At 46.2% G+C, this 24,877-nt stretch overlaps 1 protein-coding gene across 6 annotated transcripts in view; it reads right to left on the reverse strand.

Moving 5' to 3' along the window:
* The window catches only part of LOC119383732 (mediator of RNA polymerase II transcription subunit 25), a 137,374-nt gene extending 112,932 nt beyond the window's left edge, over positions 1–24,442 (reverse strand). For all 6 annotated transcript variants that reach the window (XM_037652010.2, XM_037652023.2, XM_037652026.2 and 3 more), the window contains exons 1-11: positions 24,062–24,442; positions 23,571–23,616; positions 19,269–19,393; positions 17,524–17,622; positions 15,607–15,727; positions 10,690–10,755; positions 7,873–7,960; positions 7,111–7,302; positions 4,651–4,769; positions 3,090–3,171; positions 2,247–2,486 (exon numbers count right to left, since the gene is read on the reverse strand). In XM_037652010.2, the coding sequence (XP_037507938.1) occupies positions 2,247–2,486; positions 3,090–3,171; positions 4,651–4,769; positions 7,111–7,302; positions 7,873–7,960; positions 10,690–10,755; positions 15,607–15,727; positions 17,524–17,622; positions 19,269–19,393; positions 23,571–23,616; positions 24,062–24,180 (1,297 nt within the window). In that variant the 5' untranslated portion in view covers positions 24,181–24,442. The remainder of the gene's footprint in view (positions 1–2,246; positions 2,487–3,089; positions 3,172–4,650; positions 4,770–7,110; positions 7,303–7,872; positions 7,961–10,689; positions 10,756–15,606; positions 15,728–17,523; positions 17,623–19,268; positions 19,394–23,570; positions 23,617–24,061) is intronic.
* Between the last annotated feature and the right edge of the window lie 435 nt (positions 24,443–24,877).

Genomic DNA, 24,877 nt, shown 5'->3' on the forward strand with positions numbered 1-24,877 from the left:
CGTATCCTGAAGCGATCTTAAGCCAGGGAAACTGGATCACAGAAGCGCATGAACTGCCTGGAGAATAAATTTTACATTCTAAGAAGGCATACTGTCTCACTCTCTACTTTCCTAAATGACAACCTAGGGGAAGTTAAGTTCTTATTTTGCACTCGGGAATATTTTTGTCGGCGTCCGATTCGAATAGAGAAGGTGGTGTTTTCTCTCGGACGGAATCGAAAAGTCGTCATAAGATGCGGGATCGGCTTAAAATTGTGTCGTATAACCAAGGTTTTGAACACATTATTTCTATGGGGGTTTTGCCGGGACCAAACCGATTTGTCGTAAAATGGGGGTCGTCGCAAAACCGGGGGACGGATAATTGAGGTTCCACTGAACTTCGAGCTAACGAGGTATTACTGTACAGTCGAACCCGTTTATAACGAACTCGAAAGTGTTGCGAAAAGTGGTCGTTATATCAGTAGTTTGTTGTATATGAACTCGCCCTTAAAAACGTGCGATTAGCGGCCAAGCCGTTTTTTTTTTCTTTGTGCACTTTTATTAAAGTGCTAACAACCCCTTCGGTGACAAGCTAAGCCTTTTCGCATCGTGAAGCGACGCCCGCTGCGTGCTCACGAGTGAATTAACCGCCTTTGCAATGAGCCGACACCGTTTCACCGAAGCGCGGTACTGTGACGTGGAGCCGATCATCCCTGGCTAGTTGCGTGCAGCGCGTCGCCTACTCGGGTCGCGGAGTGACTGCCGGGCCGCTTGCTGTATGCCGTATGCGTGCGTTTGTACGTTCTTCGTGCTTGCTTCACTCCGGACCGTGCACGGGTGCGGCGACTAGCCTCTTTGTTCAACGCGGCGAAAACAAGCATTTTCCAAGCAACGCGCACTCTACGTGTCCGCGATGCTCTCGCGGCCCTGCACGACGATGCGCGGCGCACTTCCGTTGTCGCTGTCAGTGCATCGACGTTTCTCGGTGCCCGCGCCGCTCAACAACAGCGAGCTACTTTCGTTTCTACAAAGCTACGCGCACTTTAAAGCGGTCTCGCACGACGCGGCGGCGGCGAACTTGCGAACGGCAGCATGACTAAGCATGGCACGCCCATACTGCCGTCAATCCGCAGTGTACGGCGTACGCCACACGCGCAGCCGAGCAGATATCTACAGATGACTGTGGTAAGGTTGTCGGCTATGGCATAATGGCACGTTGATCGACGGCCGTCACCTCCCCTTTGCTCTTTTCTGATGCTTATCCGCGAAGGCATCGCCGCAATCGCGCGGAAGTCATAATCACCGATCGACCGGTCTCTGCCGTTACTGAAAAGACGGACGACTTTTCGCGGCACATTGTGGCGTCGACGAGTTTAGGGACGCAGTGAACCTTTTTGCGATGGAAAGTTATCGCGGTTATCACTTCTTGCATTTATGCCTTCTTGCGTTCCAAGGCATTGTTTGGTTCATCGTAGGCGGTCGTAGCTGCAGAGAACGGCGTCAGGAAAGGTTACCGTGCGAAAGCTGACCGCAAGGCTTCATGCTGCCTACTATTTTTTTTTTTCCCCTCACTGCCATTCTACCACTGAAGAAATGCCTGGAAAGTGAGCGACCTCGCTCACAGCGTCCGAAATCTGCATGCAGTGCTCGCCGATCAGGGATATCTTAGTCGCGAGTAAACTGGAGCGGGGCACGCGCGAACGCGCGCCCCTGTCACGCTTTAGAAGGCATGTTTTAACTTTTTTTGCGCTTCGTATCGCCATATTTTTACCGCGACCGTGTCCGAAGTGGTCGTGGTAAAAGTAGGAGGCTTCGAAAAATGTTCGCTATATCTGGACGCAGCTTCAATCGCAGCTTCAAGGAAAATCAAGGACGCAGCTTCAAGGAAAATCGTAAGTGCACTCAAATATGGTCGTTATAACCGATAGATCGTTATAAGTGGGTTCGACTGTATAAGCATACTATTCGTCCATTCGCCAAAATAACAGCAGCCCTGTTTGTATTCACATTCCATGCAAATGCACATTGCGAGATGTTCATGCAGTGAAGTTATAAGGTTGACTATTGCATGCCCGTTTCATTGATGCACAAGTTGTAGTCTGGTGGAACACAACACAGTGTGCACGCATGTGCTCTCGTGTGTGCTATACAATGCGACACATACACCGTAAAGACGACAGTAGCGACAGCCATGATCAGCAACAGCCAGGAGGATTCACAAAAGGACCTCTTCCTGTAAAAGAGAGAGGGGGAAAGAATGCTCTCACCTGTCTGCATCTGAGGCCCCGTAGCACAGCTGACGGGTGTCGGATGTGTGGGCCGCATCTGCTGTGGAGGTCCGCTGGCCATTGGGGCATTGGACAGCTGGCTAGCCAGCAGGGGCATGCTGGTCTGTGTTGGGGGCGGAGGGGTGGACACCGGTGGACCACCTGACACCACCGGAGACACCACACCCTGCGGCGGCTGTTGGTTCCAGGGCAGACGCACAGTTCCTGCTGCACCTCCTGCTTTGGTGCAATTCAAAAGACACGTGCGGCAACGCTGCAATCGTACCAATGCAATGTACGCTCAGCTAGCCCTGCTGTTAATGGCTCTAGTGCTCCTGCCCATAAATTAAAGAAGCTGACTGTCACTGAGCGCATATTTGCAGTCACGGGTGCTCATCTGACGTCTTTGTTTATTGGACAGTGCAAATTTGGTCAATTAACAGAGTTCAGGAGTTGTGAAAATAATGCAGGATCTACAACAGGCCGTGTAGAACAAAGCTAGAAGTTTAGGCAGCCCCTAGGTTTACCTTATCGCACATTCCTTGAACATGTAACAGTTTTTGCAATATGTAGAAGCTCAATGTGCGGGGAATGCAATGTTATGTAAACACTCTTGTTCCCAAGAATGTTCTGAACTAGTACAATTACAATGAACAGCTTAATAATGTACCCCTTTAATTTCAATGCAACTGTATGCTGAAGGTTGCTACTGGAACGCCTTAAGCGCCAAGTGTTCAAAATGATCTTAACTGGTGTAATACAAGATAGAGCCATAAAATTAATTAGGATGGTAGCCATGTCTAGTGCAAATCATAAAGAGGACTTGTGAGTGATGGTGCTCACCAATAGTGACTGGCGACCGATTCTGGGTGGTCCGATTCATTGCGTCTGGGATGGACCGCAATGTGACATTGGGCGGGTTCGGCTGCATGGGAACAGAGGATAGAATGGTGGAAATCTGTGTAACTCTACTCATACTTGACGAATTCAAAAAATTTTTGCAGCAGTCAATTCGTGAGGCAATAAACTCCAATAGTAAGGTCATTTGATGATTAGTTGGAAAAAGTCACGGGATCCTTTAAGGTATCAGATATGTAAGTCTCATTTTCATGTACAAATGATAACTTTAGAAGCATGACAACATTTTTTTTAGCGGGGCTACACTCAAACCTCACTATAACAAAGTAGCATCTGACACTAAAGTGAATTCGTTATATCCAAAAATTTGTTATAAAAGTACATTTGTAACACTGTATCTATGACCAGACTATTCTTCATTTACTTCTTTATAACCGATAATTCGTTGTATCCATGTTTGTTATATTGAGGTTTGAGTGTACTTCTTTAGCTGTGGAGTTCGATCCGCTGCTGCGCTTCGGTCATGTGATGGCAGCTTAGCCCTGTCCAATCTTAGTAGGCTTTTCCACAGGACACCAATGTACTGTGGTGAAAGTGACTTAAGCATTCGGCACGCAATATATTAAGGCCAGACCGTCTCACTTTTAAGTTTTTCTTCGTCAGTCAACATGCTATTTTTAGTGCATAGAGTTTGGCTAGCTTGGCTGCTTTGTAGGCAAGCAATTGGCTTTATGAGGAGTGTTCATAAAGTTCGTATGATCAGTGTGATGGATTAATAAAAGGCGGACACCATAGGCGTCAAAATGAGTGAGCGTCTGTCTAGTTTTAGCGTAATGTAAAACTTGTGTTCTTTATAATATCGCGCAGCACCACTAGGGCCCCAAAACGAAAAATGGCAGCACCCATCGGGAAAGTCTGGCTCACCCAGCACAGGTGACAGTGACGCATACAGCCTCCTCCTGCTAAAAGATTTGCCTCAGCCACCATATTCACTCAACCTCCCACCGAGTGACTTCTTCCCTCGCATGACAGCACACTTTGCAGGAAGCATTTTTGGGACGCCGAGCTCTTCCTGAACACACTCAGAATGAAGAGTTCTACTGCAATGGCCTGTGGCAGCTCGAGCATCGCAGGCCCAAGTGCGTGACTTTGGGAGGAGATTATGCAGAAAAAGAATAAGCTAGCACTCAAGTTTCGTTCCTTTGTCTCTCCTTCTTCATGCTAATAACATGAACTCTCTGAACATACCTCGTTTATGTGAATGCTAGGGATATAAAACCACAAATGTTTAGCTAGAAGCGACCAAGGCAGAAGATATTTTCAGGCACAGAGAAGCAATTTTAACTGAATTTATGCAATGAAGCAGTGTGAAGTAAGTGGCTTTAATGTAGACATAGCAGGACTACCAAACTTGAAAATTTGTTTGAATTTGATCAGAGTTTGATCCAATGAGAGCCCAGTATGCACATACTGACACACGCATGAATTATGGCTGCGTTGTTGAAAAGATAGGAGCAGAGGGTGGCAACAAGGTTCGTGAACGTACCTGGTTGATGGCCGCCAGGTGTGGGGCGGGCGGGGTCGGAATGCCCGGCCGAGCGCCCTGGTTCTGGAACTGCAGCTGTGGCTGCTGGGGGGAGCCACCCATGGTGCTCATGGGTGACGCTGTTGGTTGTGGTGCCAAGCAGCAAGAGACGAAGAGCATGACCAGTCATAAGAGCCAGTGGTAGCTTTTATGGCACACAACTGCTTCACTCTTTCTATTTAATGCTAAAATTTCGTTACAAGTTGCATATGACACCGAAATACTTTCATTGTACACAATGGTCAGTTCACCCAATGGTACCGAAGTACACCCATTGGCAAAAAATTTTGTTTTCACCTTGTACGAGACCACAATGGGCCTCTTGTGTCCTACTGCTCATTGAACATTTCCATGTGCTAGCATTTTACGGACACGAGGCGTGCACAAACATTCAAAATTTAGGCAGCGAATCGAATAGTTTGTGCTATACGATTAACTGCAGTTAAATTTGAAGCACTTGATGATCAACTTTTTATACATTGTTTACTATTGCAATTCAATCAACAACTCAAAGCACATAGATGCTGAATATGACAAATTATGTTCATGAGCAGATTTGCCAGATTCAGGGTCAATGTGCTTTAATTTATCAATCAATTTGTCCTCACACTGCCCCCTGTTAACCTCTTGGTTGGCTCAAGTGGAAAGGAATTGGTCGTGGGTTCAAACCTTGCGCAAGGTCAAATTTTTTCATCGACTAACACACTTTTCTTTCTGGGAAATCCATATGGGCTACCTTGTAGGTTTGTGCTGCAAACGGTTGGATGTCAGTTTTCCCTTTCGCCGTTTACTATTAAACATACAGACAAACCAGCATAATTAACTTTTTCATTTTACAAGTTTAGTAAAATTCCCGCAACTAATTTTGTTTCACGCATGTTTGATGATGCTAGGGTCTGTATTTTGAAACGTTTGATTTCACTTTCCACTTGGGTCGTGACAACGGTGTGATTCCAGCCAAAGGACAGCAAGGACAGTACTGTCAGAGTCGGGTCTGAACCCTTGAAGCAGAGCAAGAAGGCTGAGAGACGGTAGTCAAAGAATGTGGCCCCAGGACACATGGCCATGGCGAGGGCAAAGCATTGCAAGTCAACATCCACAAGCAAACTCAGTAGTGTTCACCGTACCCATCGGGAAGGTAAAACTTTGAGTAGTCATGTTGACATGCGCTTCGTATGACAGTTACCGGACTAAACGACGAAGAAACGACAAGTGGACATACGTGGCACAAACTACCAACTGCTTGACAGTTTGCAGGACTTACATTCACTTGTCATATCTGTGTCATTCTGTAATCCAGTAGCTGTCGCACAAAGCGCGCATTTCAACATACACACGCACCATCTGGCCCTATTCATTGCCTCGCAAAATTAAAACTGAGTAGTCAGTTGTCAGGTGGCGGCTTGACACGATTATATTGAGCTTTTTCTTGTTCGTGCGCAGCAGCATTGCCAGTCTGTGAACACCTACCTGTAAACAAAGTAATCGCATGCGAATGAGAGAACCATGGGGGCGAGCATCTCACGGTAACACTTTTGAGTCACAACAAAGGAGATAGCAGTTCACTTTTTTGACGTCTGTGCATTGAATTGGCACGCACAAGAATGCCAGTTATCAAGTGTAGAAGTGTGGGTGTGAAAAAGAGGCAGCGAAGGATTTGGAACAAAACAGGAATATTTCTCAAGTCACAGAAGGTTGCAGCACCTCAGAGCGACTGTAAGTGGTGGTGACAAGGGGTAATTTCTTTATAAGCTCTGTCACCAGCATTATGGCTATGACCATTTCATATTTATTTTCCCCTCGAATGGTACCAATTCCCCTTTGACAGAATAATTAGTCAAATATAATTAATGTAAACAATTGTGCATTCCAATTTCTCATGTCAGCATTGTCCGCCTCTATGAGTAATCTATCACAAGGACTACATTCTCGTCATCTTGCATTGGCATTCTTTCAAAATTTTGTATAGTGTATATGCAAGTGGTTATTAAGATCCAAGTGAGGAAGATTGGCAGCATGTGCTTGTGTCGTGTTGCCCTAGTGTCTAGCCCAACAACAAGGATTAAAATTTACACTAATCTTTACTGGTCGGCATGACCAACATGTAGCTGCACTGCTTTATTGACAGCAAACTAGAACCGGACTGAACCTTCTTTCTTTTTCCTTTTTTTTTTGGAGGATCCAGCATCCTGCAATATTCTGATGCTGATTGATGCTTCAGCCCTAATTAAAGCCAAGTGTCAGGTGGGGGGGAGCCAGTACCAGCTGGGATAACTGGTGGGGGAAGGGTAATGGCAGAAGCGTGCTTTCAGAACCCACAAGTCCTCCCACAGCCAAGCTGGACACTCTGCCTCTTAGACTTAAACTAAATGCAGAGGCTTGGTGCAAAACAGCCGACAAAAAAAAAGATCTGCCACTAACCCTGCGAGGTGGGCTGCTTGAACATCTTGGCCTCGCGAGGGTTTGGTGGCGAACCACCGGCAGGCCGCTTCTGTCCGACACCGGCTGGCGTGGTGGCGGGGCTGCGGGGGTTGTGGGGTGCCACGGCCGACGGGGACGGTGTTGGCTCTACTTTCACTTCGGACACCGCAATGGGGGGGCTCACCGGTCGCTCTACGCACGAAACAGGCAAGAAAACACTTCACAGGGTGAGGTAGATTGCTAGGAAACTTCGCTTTAACAGGGAGCAGAAACAGGCAAACCGAGAGATCATATTTCTTGTTGTGGTAACCACAAAAAGACGGCAGACAGTGAAGCTAAGAGAAGCAGGCGAGAAAGGAAGTGTAATTTACACGGCACCCACCAATGCTGTTGAATTGTGAACAATGCCTTGATTTATGCATTCTTTTAAGAGAGGGATGACTTTCTCACAGACCATGTTTTTGCTGATTTTGCATGCTTTATTATCCCTTTTTGACAGGTTTGCTCAAAACAGGCAGCCTTCTGGCATATGCTGTCTTGCGCAGCCACAGTGGTGTGGCTTAGGTACTACTGCAATCCCTGGCTTGTACGTATATTTCTTTTTTGTGAAAAGAACCTATTTTTCATGAAATCGTAGAACGAGCTCATTATGAGCTCGTCACGTTTACTCTTTCTGCCAATAATACGCGGCCTGCAGGGAACCTGCACCTATAGAATCACAATGATATGACAACGTACAATGTGTGCAATCATTATGCGCACCTTGGAGCTGATAGCCCCGCAGAAGCACCATATGCCTTCGGTCCTTGGCGTAGTTCTTGCACAGCGCCGTCTGGAGGTCACCGCCAGCCTGCAGAACAATTACCTTACACATCCAAAAGACCACTGTTTGAAATGCAGACTCCACAAATCAGAGTCCTTGCAAAAAAATTTGTGACAAATTTGTCTAAGGGGAACTGTAGTGTGAGGTGTTTTATCAATTATAGCTGTGTTGATGCCTGCTATGAGGGGCAGAGCATAAGGAAATGTGGCCACAGTAGCCCACAGCCAGCCATTTTCAGCCATTGTTCATATCACACAAGTAAACAAAGGAGGCTTCAACAAAGCAGGCATTACAGAAAATTTTCCACTCTTAAATCCAGGGTGTCGGAACGAAATGTTTTCCGTTTCGGTTTTAGTTTCGTTCCGACGCGAATAGTTCCGTTCCGTTTGTGTTCCGGAACAAAAAATAAATGTTCCGTAACGGTACGTAATGGTTTTTTTAATGCAAAAATTTGAAGTTAAGGTATTCATAAAAAAACATTGGATTTGTGATGTAGTTACTTGCCCTCTTCTTAAGAAAGTGGGACAAGGGTAAAACACGTTCTTCAGAAGAGCGGAAGTAACTGTACCACGAATTCCTACCAAATAGCACAAACCAGTATTAATTTCAAAGTCTTAGTATTTATTTTCTCAAAAGGCAAATACAAATTTTTTTAGTGGGCTCAATGCTTTGTCTAAAGGGAGTGAGCACGTTCTCAGAAGCAGCACGTCAGTGAGTGTACTCTCTGATGTGCGAGACCACTGTTCTGATAAAAAGATCGCCAGGCCTGCGCGGAACACGCAGCACAGTCACAGCGAAAGCTGGAAGAGCGCACTTTGTAGAACCCGTTGTAGATTCTCTTGGGGCAACTAATACAAGTACATATGCAAGGTACCCACTGTGTCATAAATCATCGAAATTTTTCTGATGTAGCGAAGTTTCCACTATGTCATTTTTCGTCATTCTTCGGAGAATCGTGGTACCCGCTACACATCTGTAAGGCATTATGTGAACTTTGTGCTGTGGCTGATGATGATGAAGAATTATGGTTGAGTGCATTGCAGTGGGTGGGAAGCAGTGTTGCGGCATGGGCGCCTCCATTCTATTCAAATGCCATTCCGGGGAATCAGAACTTGCCGCAATTCCATTCCTTTCAATTCCTGGGGATGAAAAACTTAGCCCATTCCCATCTCCTGGAATGGCCTAGCAGTTCAATTCCATTCCTGTAATTCCTCAACGTAGGAAAGGCACCTTGATAGATCTATCGAGTTTAGAATGAACGCCACATAATGCTGATGTCATGAGATGCATTAAGAACTGCAAAAGTTCGCGAAACACGTTACCAAAGCCGAGGGATAGTAGCTTGGTGACATATCTCGTGCGCTACTAATTCCTTATAAGGGCACTTGCTTGGGCCAGTTGGTATCTATTCATTGTTACGTTATTGCGCACCATTTGAGGTCGAAGACTGAACCACACGAACACAAACGCATTGCGCTTGTGTTCCTATACATTTGTTTCTCATTTAATTTTTTCTTATTTCACGCGATAGCTGTCAAGGACACCGGCGGCGGCGGCGGACAATTATGGTGCAAAATTCAGCTGTTGTGATCTCATAACAGCTTTCGCTGTATCAAACTTCTGCGCCGACGATGCTCCACTTTGGCCTGCTTGACAGGCATGAAAAGTCCACTTGCGTTGATATAAACATCTCTGGTTGCCACTGTTTTCGTTTTTCGCACAATTTCAACACATTTTTGTTTCGAAATTCCTGCCTGAGGTACGCGCTAATACTGTACTCTAAGGTTATGCTCACAATGCATGAGCTCAGTTGTCCCGGATTGCGAAGTTTTCTCGTGAACCGAAAAACGATTGAAAAAATTTCGGTTTCACTCCGAAACGAAATAATAGATAAAGTTTCGGTTACGTTTTCGTTCCGGTCAAAAAAATCGTTTTTTTTCGTTTTTCGTTTTCGGTTTTCGTTCCGTTCCGACACCCTGGTTAAATCTTCTGGTGTCCTCTTTGTACTGAGTACAGCTTCATATGAATGTAGCCCAGGGGCAGTGCCAGGATTTTTTTACCGGGGCGGCACCCACGACAAGTGAGTTCCTTCAGGGGGGCAGGGAGGCGGGGAACTTACGCGCTGTGTTTTAGACATGTTCACTCTTGGGGGGCAAGTGGAAATTTTAGAGGCGCCCCCCCCCCCCCCCGTGTCCCCCCGCTGGCCCCGCTCCTGTATGAGCCCCTTGCAACTAGTAGCCCTTCGGAAATATAATGCACTTTTCTGCATGACACCAGTGTACTGTGGCAAAAGTGAATTAAGCATTCCATATGCGATCAAAAAAAATTTTGAACCCATGTCCTTAGTTATTTTGTTTTCAAGGTTTCCGCTAGTGCTTTTTTTTGGGAAATTTATGACTATGCCCATACAATCGGGAGGATTTCTCGAAATTCGGGAGTCTCCCGGGCAAACCGGGAGAGTTGACAGGTATGCTGCTGTATCATCAAATGACCAAGGACCACTTGAAGTGATCTTTTTATCTCAACAAATGCACTCTTATTTAACCCACTTTCGTGTTTTTTTTTGCTCACCTGTCACAACTGCATGTCGTGTTTCTCTGCAAATAGGGCACTCCAGCCCTCTTCACGTCGGCACTCCCACAGTTGACAACACTCCATTGATTCATTCGCTCAAGCAGGTTTGAGTGGGGCACATCTCTAACCAGAATAGCTTAACAGAATCAGCTTTGATTTAGCAATTAATGCATGGCACTTACCTTTTCGTAGAGTTTGTACAGGGCTGGGATCTTCCTCGGTGAAAGGATGCTAAAGTTGACTTGCCTCTGTAAAATGAAGATAGCTGCCATTAGCACAGCGAAGCCCCAGGAACATGCTTTACTCAAAATTGTATGCATCACAACGTACGCTGCAAAGCTGAAACATGAAATTCTGTAACTCTGTGAAAACAGACACAAATGAAGTTCACAGAAGATATGGAAGTTTGTGTAAACCTTTTATCCATTGCCTTTCCTCGGAGATATGCGAATACAGCAGATTTCAGTCAATTTGACCCTGTCATTGACCGAACCAATTGAACGGTCTAGCATTCAAATTAAACAAGATAACTATAGAGAAAATGTAGAAACGCCACCCATTTATTTAGCGAGATTTGCCCAATTCTCATATGCTCGTGAATCAAACGAATACCCACGTTTTAATGGCTGAAGGTATAAAACTCAGAAATGACACTACAGCTTCTCGACAAAATAGAAATCTAATGCATGCATGATTTTCCAGCAAGAAAAATTTAGTATGCTTCCAATCCTGGTGTTCAGAAAGAAGATGAAATGAGCAAAGTACTACTAGTGAACTTCGGCACAGTTGGCGCAACTCGTACTTGGATGAGCGGAGCAAGATGTTGACAAGTAGCACGGAAGCAAAATGGCACAAATGGCCCAGTTGAACTGCCACTAGTCGTGGTAGAAACAGATACTTCGGCCAATTTAAGACAATCAGGAAATTTTTTGCAAATGCCTTCCGGGATGAAAATGCCTTTCCATTTTTCGAGCACCGCTGCAGTGCAAATATCCGCCCAACCCATCATTTGGCTCTGGCTGTGTGCCACATTGCTCTCTTCAATATTTACACTTCCCTGACCCTCAGTTTGGCTGATGCTCTTCCTCTTGTTGGAAGACTGAAACTCGCTGCACCAACTCCATTCCAAATATGAGTTGTCAGTCGCTTGAGCATCGTCACCAAGGAATCTGAAGATGCCAATGACCTAAAATTCTTGTAGAGGTGCAGCTTTTCACAGGGCCATAGTTCTGTGAAGTTGCATACGTGTAGCCTATTTACAATGAACCCACTTAAGTCGGCGACCGTTTATTCGGACTCGACGGGAACCACCGAAAAGTCCGAATATTCGGGAGTCCGAAAAAAAAGATTTACCGGAAAAAAGTACCTGTATTGACCCAGCGGCCGGAAAAAACTTGTCAATGCGCGTCTGCACGCGCGACCTAGTCGGCCTGTATTTCAGCCAATGTTTGGCCACTCCTGTGGGTCGGCAATAGCACTGCAACGGCCTACGCTAATTCCACATTTGATGGCTGTGGTGTGGCAGGCACGTAATCACGGAAGTCACTGCCCATATGCGCTGGTTTGAGTAGCTGACGGATGATCTCATCGCGCAACTCGGCAAAAACTCCCAAGCAACTTCGGATTGAGGTCGGCCGCCTTCTACTTGGCGGATAATCGCTGCATTTTTCGCCATCGTCAGGGCCTTGTAATTGGCGCGTTTCTTTAGTTCCAACGGCGCACATGGAACGGGCGGTGTCGGAGCAATTTCAGCAGATCATGCCTCGCACGCCAAGCAACAAACAAGGGAGCGAGACACAAAGCTCGGCACGCAGCTCGGGACCTAACCACAGAAACATCTGACAGTGCAAGCCCTCAAACGCCAAAAGGAAACGACTTTGGGCTAGTTGATGTTGCAGCGCTTGTGTTGGCGTACTCTCTTTGTACAATTTAGGATCCATGTCGTACTCGAACGCGCCATCATTCACCTCAAACGCCGCACCGAGCCGATTCCGATCTCGGCTTGGCTTGGCCTGCTGTTGGGCCGCAATAGCCGTTTAATGGATACTTGACTGGCTCAAGCCAAAAGGCAACCGTTACGCGTAGCTAACAAACAGAGCCTTCGAGATCGGCAATTTCTGCGTGGATCCTGACACTGGCACGATCTCCAGCTATCGCCAGTGCAGCATTTCAGTGCTGGCAACCTAGCAAAAATATTGTAAACATTGCTGACAGCTTGTCGTGGCGTTCAACGTTGCACTCGATCAGCCAGCCGGAGTCCGAAAAATCGAACGGCGCATTGTGGGGCATCCGACTTTTCGGTCGCGAGTTTACATTACTTCAATGGGACGAGTGGTGGTGCCACGAAAGTGTTCAAATAAACGAGCGTGTCCGAATTTTCAGTATCCGAATAAACGGTCGGCAACTGTACAGCGAAATAGCGGTTATAACGAAGTGATCTTGATTACCCGTCCCAATTTCCGCATTTTCAATGCCTTTTAAGTCCACTTTTAACGAAGTAAAAACATGCGACTCAGCGGATATAGCGAAGTTTTTTGTCGAGAACAACAGAAAAAACCCCATCAAACCGCCTTTTGAGCTTTTGCGTGAATCAACTAGGCCGAAAAACCGCCAATTCTTGGCTCCCGGCAGCTGCTTGCTCACTGCGAAAGCTTGCTTCACCGCACCACACGGTCGCCCGGTAGCCGTCTCGCGAACGCTTCCCATTCTTTTTTCCAGTGCCAGGTGGGCCGCCCGCCGCAATCTTATCTCGTTTCACGGCGTACTCCTCTCTTCAGGGAGGAGCTCGTGGAGGCAGCTTCAGAAACTTTAAGGCCGCTTTAGACCGGTTCCGCTTGTGGCACCACATTTTGGTGAAAAAGCGAAGCAAGTTGGTGCGCTCGGCCTGCCTAAGCCTGGCTGCGGCGGCGGTGCTCCGCCAGCGGCTCCGCGCAAACCTGTCGCACACAAAGTCGTTCTTTCTTTCGTGGCGTTCAGTCAGTTCAGTCTTAGCAGCAGAAGCGGCCGTTTGCACATGGTGTGCTGTGTCACTGTTCACAGGTGAAAAGCGAATTATCGCAGCGCGCTTGGACTTGACCACGGTTGATCAGAAGCAGCATTCGTTCGCTCGACTTGCCTCACTGGTGCAAAGCGGATTATCGCAGCGCACTTGGACTTGCCGCGGTTGCAGCTAGGCCTGCCCATGTGCATCGGCGAACTTTACGACAATGTCGAGTCAAGCCATACCCGGAACGACCGCCTCATCGACGACCAAAGGAAAAGTGCTCTCTCTAAAAGTGAAACGTGCCATTTTGGATGAAGTTCGGCAGAAAATTAAGAAGACCGACATTGCGCGAAAGTACGGCATAGCACAGTCGACTTTGGCGACAATCATAAAAAATGCAAACAAAATTGATGCCGTCTTGGACGATGACGTCGGCAGCGGTGAACGGAAGTGGATCCGCGCTGCCACTTACGGAGATGTCGAAGCGGCGCTCTACAAATGGTTTGTAGACACTTGTGCCAAGAACATCCCGCTCAATGGGCTGATCCTGCTAGCGCAGGCCAAATGTCTGGGGTTTGCTCTCGGCCACAAGAACTTCAACCCAGGCAACGGATTGTTGCAGCGATTTAAAGACAGCAATGGGATCACATGCAAGAACATTGTCGGGGAAGCTGCATCCGTTGACAAGGACAGTCTCCAGCGTTGGATGGTGAAGCACAGGAGCCACATTCTTGAGACGTACACCGAAAGAGATATTTACAACACTGATGAAACGGGTCTGTTCGTTCAGCTGTTGCCTGCAAAAACTGTCGCGGCGAAGACTGACAAGTGTGTGGGGGAGAAAAACAGCAAAAATCGCATCAGAGTGTTGGTGTGCGCGAACATGGACAGCTCCGACAAGCGGTCGCTATTGGTCATCGGCAAGCCCAAGAAACCGCGGGGCTTCGCCAAGGTGCTGTCAATGCCTGTCGTGTACACACACAACACAAAGGCGTGGATGACGGGGGAGATATTCCAGGAGTGGCTGACAGACTTTGATAAGGAAATGTCCGCGAAGAAGTGCAAAGTGCTGCTCTTGCTGGACAATTGCAGCGCACACCATGTTAACGCACATCTGAGCGCTGTCGAGGTACTTTTTCTGCCTCCAAACACAACCGCCAAGATGCAGCCGATGGACCAGGGAGTGATAGCAAACTTCAAAGTGCATTATCGCCACCGTGTCATCGAGCGTCTGCTCATTGACATCCGTACAGCCGACAGCGCTGCTGACCTGAAGGTGCCGCTTTTCACAGGGAAGCAGCGCTGCCGAAGAAATAACAGCGGAAGCAGACATTGATGCTGCTGCAGCGGATGGTGCCACGGCAGTGACAAGCTTGGGGCAGCTGTGGGAGGCTGCGGGCAGGGTTACCAGATTGGTCTATTAATAGGCAAATTGGGCTACTTTTTGTTCAAGTTGGTGTCAAATTTTTCTCTTTGGCTATGTGGCTATTTTTGGGCTACATCGCTATCGACTAGGCAAGAATTCCAAAAAGCTACAAAATGTAGATAATTTTAGTATCGGGAACCCCAAACGGCTTACGCACGCACGCTCTTGCGTTCGTTTGTACCTCCAGCCTTACAAGTGCCGGGGACCCCCAGCAGCTGCATCCACGGAGAATACAAAGGAAAGCAGGAGCGTGCGTACGCGTATGCAAGTGTCTGGGGGTCCCCGGCACTCTCTAGTAACTCTAATGTACCGGGCAGTTGCGATCTGATGGACAACGTTGAGCACCGTGTTCTGAAACACGCACTTGCGAAATGTGGGCAAGGGACCCTGATCGCTTTTTTCAGAAAGTGTAAATAAATTTTTTTTCTTGGTCTGCATAATGTTTCATTTTTTTTTTTAGAGTCCAGATAGAGCGAAAAAGCAGTTATAGCGAAGTAATTTCAGATTCCCACCAACTTCATTATAACGAGGCTACACTGTATAGCATGCTGCATGTATTGCAGGCTCAACTGAGACCTCAGCCCAACTCAACAATTGCTTGAAGCACACCTGAAGCGAGGAGCACATTTCATGCACCAACCAACATGTTGGTGTTACAGCTGAGGTGATCTAATCGGTGCAAGTACTGACCTCAGCCATGATTGAGGCAAGCTGCTCGACCGAGTGGCCGGCATACACTGGGCTCTCCAATGTGGGCAGCCGGTACGGTGGAGAGTTGCAGACCAGGATGCAATGCTTCTGCACCACCGCTCTGAAATGAGCCACAAACACATGTTTAAGTTAGAGCTCCGCGTGGCAAGTTGTTCTTATACTTCCAGCCTCCCGAAACACTCTGACGTCTTTCAACATTAATAATGAGCTCTCTTCTATAGAAGTCGGGTGCAACTTTAGAAGGCAGCAGCATCTCCACATCAAAAGCGAATAACAGTTAAACTCTAACTGCCTTATATGGAGCCTCGTCCGATCTGCCTGCACAGGTGTGCTGAGCCCATAGGCCGGCAAACTCACTTATGAGTCGACTCACTCAGACTCAGATCGAGCCATGAGTCTGAGTGAGTCCGGGTGAGTAATATTTTGGTGAGTTTGAGTGCGGTTGAGTTTGGTTGAGACAAATTTTAGTGAGTCTGAATCAGGGTGAGTCCGGTTGGGGAAAATTTTGGTGAGTCTGAGTCCAAGTAAGCCCTAAGGGCAAAATATATTCCATGAGTGAGTCGAGTGAGCTCCAAATTTTTTTGCCGACCTATAGTGATAGTAACTCAACTTCAGCATTACTATAGCCTTATGGCGGCTCACATTGACACTCACTTCTACTCACAGATACTTCAATACACTAGCGTTCATACGCCAGCTCAATATTTACTGATCAGAGGTGTGCCTTGACCCCTCCTCCCCCCCAGCAAAAATTTTCTAAGAAAGTTCTTGATAAAAATATCTCGTGCGAGTCACATGTTTCAGTAAAAATGTCCTTACTAGCTTGCAATTATTGATAACTCGTATGTGAAGGTATGAGTTCACAATAAGTGTCGTAGAGTACCGATTATGCGAGATATTCGCGTTTAAGCGTGTTGACATCCTGATCAAAAAATCTAATTGTACGCTAACGAACTCACGAGCTGACTCACTCAGACTCAGATCAAGTCGTGAGCCTGAGTCTGAGTGAGTCCTAGTGAGTAATATTTAGGCGAGTTTGAGTCCGAGTGAGTCCGGTTGAGAAAAATTTTAGTGAGTATGAGTCCGAGTGAGTCCGGCTGAGGAAAATTTTGGCAAGTCTGAGTCCGAGTGAGCCCTACGGACAAAATATATTCCATGAGTGAGTCTGAGTGGGCTTTACAGTTTTTGCCGACCTATGGCTGAGCCACACCTGAATATCGTCCATGTAACAAATAAACAAACATACGTGATAAGCAGCCCAAATTCCATGTCTGCTTTCACGTGGCTTGTGGTCTGTCGCCTGCTTGGTCGGCCTCCAGCTGGTAAGGTTCAGTTTAGGTTTGTGCTATCTCCAGGGTTGGCACACTCTACCAGACACCCCAATTACTGCGACTTGATAAATGCCTCTATAGATACATGACCACACACTGCCTGATGGTGAAAGGTAATGCTCAGCACTTTCAGACCCATTGAATGGTTTTACATTTTATGGTAGACGCATTCTGTCCCACGAGCTAAATGGTCAACAATTTGCGCAGCACTTCACACCACAATGATTTTCCTGAATTTCAGCCAAATCTTTCCTTTTTCTCTTCTTCTTTTTTTTAAACATAAGGTGTATGAGAGCAATTACATTTCATGCATGAGTTACAACACACACATTGCACATTATTATTTTAATCCATGGGGAGAGCATTCTAGGTGCTTTGTGCACCTTCAACTCCATGACCAATGAATAAGGCGATTCTTGGCTTTGGAAACGAAGGCTTTCATGTCAGGTTGTATTCAAGACAGTCTAAGAGTCTGTTCTGCACTCTTGTGCAGGCATGCACCATCACGAAAGGCAGAGTCACAAAATACAGCTCGTCTACCCCAGAGCGTAAAAAGAGCACTCACCCCGGTTCACGCAGTCCCTGGAAGTCATCGAACACTTGCAGTGCAGTCCCAAGGCCTTCGGCAATGTGACTGCATGACTCTCCAGCTCCGCCGACAAAGCTGCAAGAGTAGGCCATGATGTTCTGTATTTCACAAAGACGCGCTATGGTCACTGTTGCTCACCCACCAAAATGACTACGACATCGAGGTGAGAAACGTAAAGCAAAAAGTTCATATCCTCGCTACAGTCGTAACGCAACAACGGGATCAAAATTTTAAAGTTTGTGCACTTGTATTTAAGTTCACGGTAATGAAACCCAGGTGCAGAAGCATGCAACACTGAACTCATAGCAGGACAGAGCAGTAGAAACGAAGACTGCGGTACATACACAGCACAAGCACTGAACGTGGCTATCCTTCATGCCGAAGGCAACAAGACAAGCTCGGCAAGTCACTGAGTGCAATAAGGCTCACAGGATGAACAGGATCGCAGAAAGAACTTCACGACATCAACAATGAACTTCAAAAGGAAACTCTACACTCGCGTTGTGAACATCTCAGTTCTCGCTTCTCAAGCTGCTTTCCACTACATCCCCCAGTGGTCAAATTTCATTCAGAGGCCTCCATTGCAGAACATCTCATAGAACAGGTACTGCTTTAAGATGTTAAACCCTGTAAACCGACCAATAAATCAATCAAGTTGCCTGCATGGAACCAAACTACAAGCCTGCAGGAGTAATGTGCCAACTTGCTCAAAAAGCCCCATTGAACAGCAACTAACAGTGCACGCATAACTTAAATGTGCAGTCTGGGCATGTACAGTTGCACTCGATATGACTTGCAACACGGGAGCGCGTGGCCTCACGAGTTTAAAGATGGCACATGGCTTCAACTTGCTTCGTTTCTCTAATTTCTGTAACTAAATATTTTCTTATTTGGGAACATCCTCCACTGAGAGAACAGCGTTTAGTTGTTGAAATAAGGGCTAGTGGAAGGAATGCACAATCCTTAAACTCTTGAGGCCACGCGCTCCTGTGTTGCAAGTCATATTGAGCGCAACTGTACATCTAGCTCAGCCGAAACAAACATGTGCAACCACGAAAGGCAAATGGAAAACGCACGGCGTTATAAATTATGCTCACAAGGCTACAAAGGAAAAGGGGGAGTTGGGCTAGTTGGTTTGTGTTCATAATGAAACAGCGCAAAACCTGCAAACCTACAAACCTACAACCTGCAACCTACAAAGGAAAACCTGTACAAGGTTCCTGAGTAGCTTCCACAGCACTGCATGCTACATATGAAGCAGCATACAACTGCTTGACCCGTACTCACGGATTGAAACACAAAATTTCGGGCTAAGTAATCCATACACTTTTATTTCCAGTGTCCACAGGTCGTGTCATACTGGCTTAATTCTGACTCGAACACTTAAATGAGGACCAACATTACCTTTAGTGGCCAGATTTGCAGCGACATGACGTGGTTATCACGAGCAATGGCTTATAGCAGTTCCAATGAATACCAGCAGATAATGAAGCCACGGAAGGGAAGGGGGACGATAATTGTGCTGTTTGGCTCATTTCAGTTATAAAAAAAAACACAAAAAAAAAACAATGCCGCGCTTCAATCCATGCATACTGCACGAGCACGTGCCAGCCGGTGGCACTCATGAAAAGACTTGATTAATTTGGTCTTTGCAGACCTGAAAGGCATCACAAGTCATACAACAATAGAGGTGCAAATCTGCTTCAACAGAAGGCACATACGAGACACGGTCAAACCAGGATAGCAGCTTGGCCACATTCGTCGTTGGAGCATGGCAGATGGCGGCTGGCTCGGGAGCACAGTCGGATGCCATGAACACCACCAAGGCATAAGTGGTGCTGTTTGTCTGCACAACAAAACAAGTTATGTGGAAGGAGGGGCACAAATGGCACTTTCAAAGAGGATAACAATATGGCAGCAACATGAAACAATGAAGGGGCGGGGGGAGGGGGGGAAGCATCCTGATACAAGTGCAATGTGAGGCAAAAATATAGATATCAATTGAAAACAAATTAAACTGGCTGTAGGGTAAGTACACAAGTGGCGCAATTTAATTTCATTGAAATGCTTTATAAGAAATTCAGTACACATATAAAATTGCGCTGCTGTCATTACGAACAACTTCATTTTTTTAAAGCAAGCTTGTTGGCTATGAACAACGTAGCACTGCGTAAAATTGTGAGTGAAGACAACATGATATATCATGCTAAAGAAAGGAAATTTCAAGGACACTGTCTAGCACTAAATGACGTGCATTGACAGGCGAAGAATGTGTGGAATGAAGCAGTTGATTTATTGATCAAAAGTTTAGTACATTATATTTGTGCAGCAGCATTTGTAGTGTTTAGGTATAGATTTATGAAACCTGGCTGATACCTTGCTGTATGCACGTCCTCAAGAGACATTTATGGTGACAGCCTTAAGAACTTTATGGTGACAGCCGTGTTGTCTTTTGTAAGGCCCAGCCGTCGTTCATATGCCCCATAGCTCTACTCATTAAATAAGCTATTGATAGCTGCACCACCAAACTCTACAGGGGTCATGAAGCACCCCTTGGGCTTGCTGAAAAAACACATCCTGTGGAAAGTTGACACGGCTATGAACTGCTCAGCCAAATATTGCAGTCGTGCGCGTCGTGTAAATGCTGCAAGCGAAGCGCGAAGTTGCTGTTTTCTCAGGCGCCCTCTTTTCAAACAGAGGCCGGCTCTCACTCTCGTCGGTGGGCAGAGCGCCTGCCGGTTGACGTCGCGTATCTGCTTCTCCGCGTCGCAAAAGACATAGCATCCTCATTGGCTGATAGTCGACATAAATCGAGAGCGGCGTTCGGATCAGACATGCTTCTTGCCACGGGGTGCCGCCACTTGTCAGCCCCGCACTCTTCAGTCTGCTAATCTTACATGGTAGCCACACTCGCGCACGCAAATCACAGCGGGAGAGCGATCGCGTTTCATGATGCGCGCTGACGTTACTTCTTTCCCCCGTGCCATTCCTCCCTGTGTAGCTTCCAGTGCGCTCGTCGTGATGAGAAAAGAGAGAAAGCGCCGAGAGCGTGCACCATACCCCCGTAACTCCGCTCGTTCTTGATGGATTCGAGAAAATTTTGCGGCAACCGATTCGGGAGGCAGTAAACTCCGATACTGAGGTCATTAGATCATTACTTAGAAAAGTGGTTCATGACCCCTTTAGAAAGACTCTTGTGCACTCCTTCTCACACAGGTGCAGGTCAACAGCACATTCTGCCCAAGCTGCTATAAAGGCCACATATTGATTGCCTTGAGAAACTCCAGAAAAAAAAAATCTCCCATCTCCCCTATGAATGTGACCAAAGCCAGATAATGTGGATGGCTGCTCACGAAGTTTCTTTCAGTTGATTGCAGTTCTCTAAATGACAAGGTTACGTGAAACTGTTACAGTGTTTGACACAATATTAATGAGAACTAACAGACAATAATGCCAAGGAAAATATAGGGGATATTATTTGTAATAATTGGGGTATAAATGTGAAGAAAGTAAAGTGGATGAAAAGATAACTTGCCACCGGCAGGTTATCTTTTCGTCCACTTTACTTTCTTCACATTTATATCCCAATTATTACACTTTCCTTGGCATTATTGTCTGTTAGTTCTCATTAATATTGTGTCTAACAAACAAAAACGAGCCCTGAAAAGTCATCTTCTTTCCTTCATTCACAGCGAGGGTCTCGTTCTGGCAGACTTGGTGCCTTCAGGTAGTATGCGAGGGATTATTGGTCAGCTGCCTGCTCGTCAAATGATCACGTGCTACATAATGCCACAAGGCAGAAAAAGTGTTCCGCACTCGCTGCCATGGCTGCGATCGATGCTGACTAACACTCCTAGGTTTAAATGCACATATATACCCTATAACGTGGACGGGGGGATGACCGCCACCGTAGCTCAGTGGTAGAGCATCAGACTCATTACTCGAAGGTCACAGGTTCGGCCCCTGCCGGCGGCAAGTTATCTTTTCGTCCACTTTACTTTCTTCACATTTATACCCCAATTATTAAAAATAACATCACCTATACTTTCCTTGTCTGTTAGTTCTCATTGATATTGTGTCTAACAAGCAAAAATGAGCCCTAAAAAGTCATCTTCTTTCCCTGTTACAGAGTTTTGCAAAAGCCCCACTCATAAATCGGTGGTATATTTCAGAGCAGTGTGTAACGCAGCTATTTTGTTCATTTCAGGCGCGTCAACAAGTGCAACTTACACTTTCCGTCGCCAAGTTACAAATTATTAGTACTTTCTAAAAAAATACTGTCACGCCATTTACAACTTTTGTAAGAGGAATGACATAAATGAAAAAAAACCTAGCTGTTCTGGCTGACACAGCTCATGTCAAGTAATGTGATTGCTGTGCTCTCATGTACTGGGGTAGAATCTCCCAAGGCAAGAAGTAGAACAACAGAAGCAACTCTGAAAGTTGGGCGAGTTCGTAAAACATTTCAGGAAAATTACAGCATGCAAAGTGATGAGATGGAGTAGAAGAAACACAACACATGAATAACAGGACGCACAAATACAGCAGCTGTACTGAACTTGGAAACCAGCAGAAACATTTCCATCAATCAAGACTCCTAGAAACCTTGTCCAGTGAAAGACAGCACCTACTGCGTGTGGTTCTCCTCACATATCCCAAGCAATGCTTAGCTACCAACTTGACCAATAAAGGGCTACCAGGTACCAAAGTCAAGAAGTGGGTATTAGAGCTTAAAGGCGAGAAAAGCAGCCAGGAAGCTGTAACCAGATGGTCCCGCGAGTACCACAGTGCATACTAGTTATTGTGGCTATGTCATGTTGTGTCGGGTCAAATCGATAGTTGACTGAATTGAGTGTGGAGGTACCACATCACGATGCCTCGCAGGAGACAAATACTCGGTGCATCTGAAATTCCTGTATTGCTACAATGCAGAACATGGCTGTTCATGCTAGATCCGTCAAGAGTAGTAGTGTTTCATATGGCTGCTAATAATATTACGAATATTCACATTTCAGAGCAGTATTCTTATCGATATTAATGTATAATGACACGTGAACTAGCCAAGTAGTCGGAAACCAGAATTCATAGGAAGCTACAAGATCTAAAAATTGTTGAAAAAGAAGGTAGATTTGACAGGTCTATAATCACAACACGTTGAATTGAAGTTTAAACTTTTGAGAGGTTTTGATAATAGTGCACTCAAATTTGGAATGCTATTATGTCGCAACTCGTCTGTGTGTCGCTCTGAGGGCCTAAAGTGCAATACCATGACATAGTGCAATGTTGATGTATTACCATATACTGCATTCGTCCCGTCTTCTACTCTGGTGTCTCGTCCCCAGCGCAGTTTTTCTCAGAATAACCCCCTCAGGTGCGAATTATGATGTGCTGTCTGAAAATGAGTCAAATTCGCACAGCATATTTCCAAGGCACTCATTATTACATCACGAGAAAGAAAATGAAGTAATGTGTTGTTTTGTGTGTGTTTCAGTAATTATTCGTGATTAGCATACAATTAAATATTTAATTACTCTGCAGTCAGTCATGCTCTATCTTTACATAAAGAGAATGAAACCGTAGGCTGCAAATGTGTGCGCAGTAAGTCTTTGGTTGTATTCATTTCAAGAAAAGAAGATCACTTTTGACGCTGGTCCCGGAACGCGGCACGTCGAACGACCCGTCGAACATCGTAGTGCCTTCACCAAAGTGATTGGTTACAGTCATACGCCGCACTTTGAGGTTAAGTCGAGACATACGGACTATGCAGAAGGTTCAAAGCATCCTATGCAAAATGTATCTCTCTTTTGGCCACAATGACACACCAACCATAAACAAGTTGGGTACACAAACGTAGCCGCCTCTGCTGAAGGGGTTAACATGATACCAGCAGGGCCTTTTTCATAGCGCTCTATTTCTACCGTTACTTCGAACTTGAACACAGGTGTTAAATCACAGGCTTCATTCAGGGGGCAAGTCACGTAAGTTCCGCGAACAACAAAAGCACGCATGGATCCGTCACTTACATCGTAGCCACAGTCCCTGTCGTCAATCTGACCGCCATTGAAATACCTGGTGGAGAGAAGAAAATAAACAAGACACTTTTTAAAGCGGAAGCCACACTTACCGATATCGAATGCGCTGCGCTAGATAGCCGCGCGGATCATAAGCACGTTCACATGGAAATCACTGCAGTCGTGAAACTACCAAAGACGCAGTCGTGATCGACTCCTGAATAGGGCGAATGTTTTCGCTACGGTTTTCTCAGCACAACAACCGAATACGGTCATATGTAATCACTGTTATCAAGCGCCGAGATGGACAAAACGATAAAGATCGCTGCCCTCCTTTCAGTGTGCTACAGACGCTCGCCACAGTAGTGGCGAACATCTAGAAAACAGGTAATGCGTCATCCAAGAAATCTTTTTTAGGCAGCAAAACGGCTACGGGCCACGGTGTGTGAAAACAAAAACACTCGCTCGGGGAATCGAAAGCAGGCTGGGCGACGCAAACTCACTCCAACGTCGGGACAATGTAGTGGCTCTTGAGGCTCTCCACGTATGGGCTGAGGTTTGCGGTGCCTTCAACGACGATCACGACATCGGCCACCCAGTTGCCTTGGTCGGCGACCACCATGGTAGCGTTTCAAGGGACGCTCGCGGAGGTAGCGCGCGCTTGCATGCCTGGCGGACGCGGCTGGCGACTCGCAGCAAAGTGACACACACACACACAGGCAGGTCGACGCTGCTGGAAGCGGTCAGGCAGCTGCGGGTCTCGAGCAACAGCCGCCGGATCGCTCAAACGGCTACTACATTAGCCACACATTTACACCAGAGAACATCTATACGCTTACACTCGACGAAGTTGCACACAAACCACAGCACGACGCACGCGCGCACTAGCGAGCGTCTATATCTCGTACAAAATCCTTTTGTGTTCGAAAGCTAGGCACCTAGGGAGAGAATCTCCAGGGTTGCCAGGTACTCGGAGAGCTACCCGCCAAATTTCCACCCGTTAATAGCCCAAAAGTAGCCAAACGTAATTAATAAAAAATAGCCCAATATAGCCAAAGAGAGCCAATATAGAAAAAGGTTTCTATTTAATATAATTTATACACAGAGAGTTTATACATGTCTCCAATTGTGCTGCTGCTTGCAAGATCGCGTGTGTGGTGCAGGTAGTAGAAATAGAAAGGAAATGTCACTTTATTTGCTAGAATTTGTTTTCTTGTTGCTCTTTATTAATTTGTTTTCTTTGAAGTGACGATACAGTGTGAGGATTGTAGTCAAAGGAATGGAGAACCCCATGGAGGAGATGAATGTTTTTAGTAATT

This window comes from Rhipicephalus sanguineus, chromosome 2 (assembly GCF_013339695.2).
Source record: "Rhipicephalus sanguineus isolate Rsan-2018 chromosome 2, BIME_Rsan_1.4, whole genome shotgun sequence".
In the NCBI taxonomy this organism is placed as follows: Eukaryota; Metazoa; Arthropoda; class Arachnida; order Ixodida; family Ixodidae; genus Rhipicephalus; species Rhipicephalus sanguineus.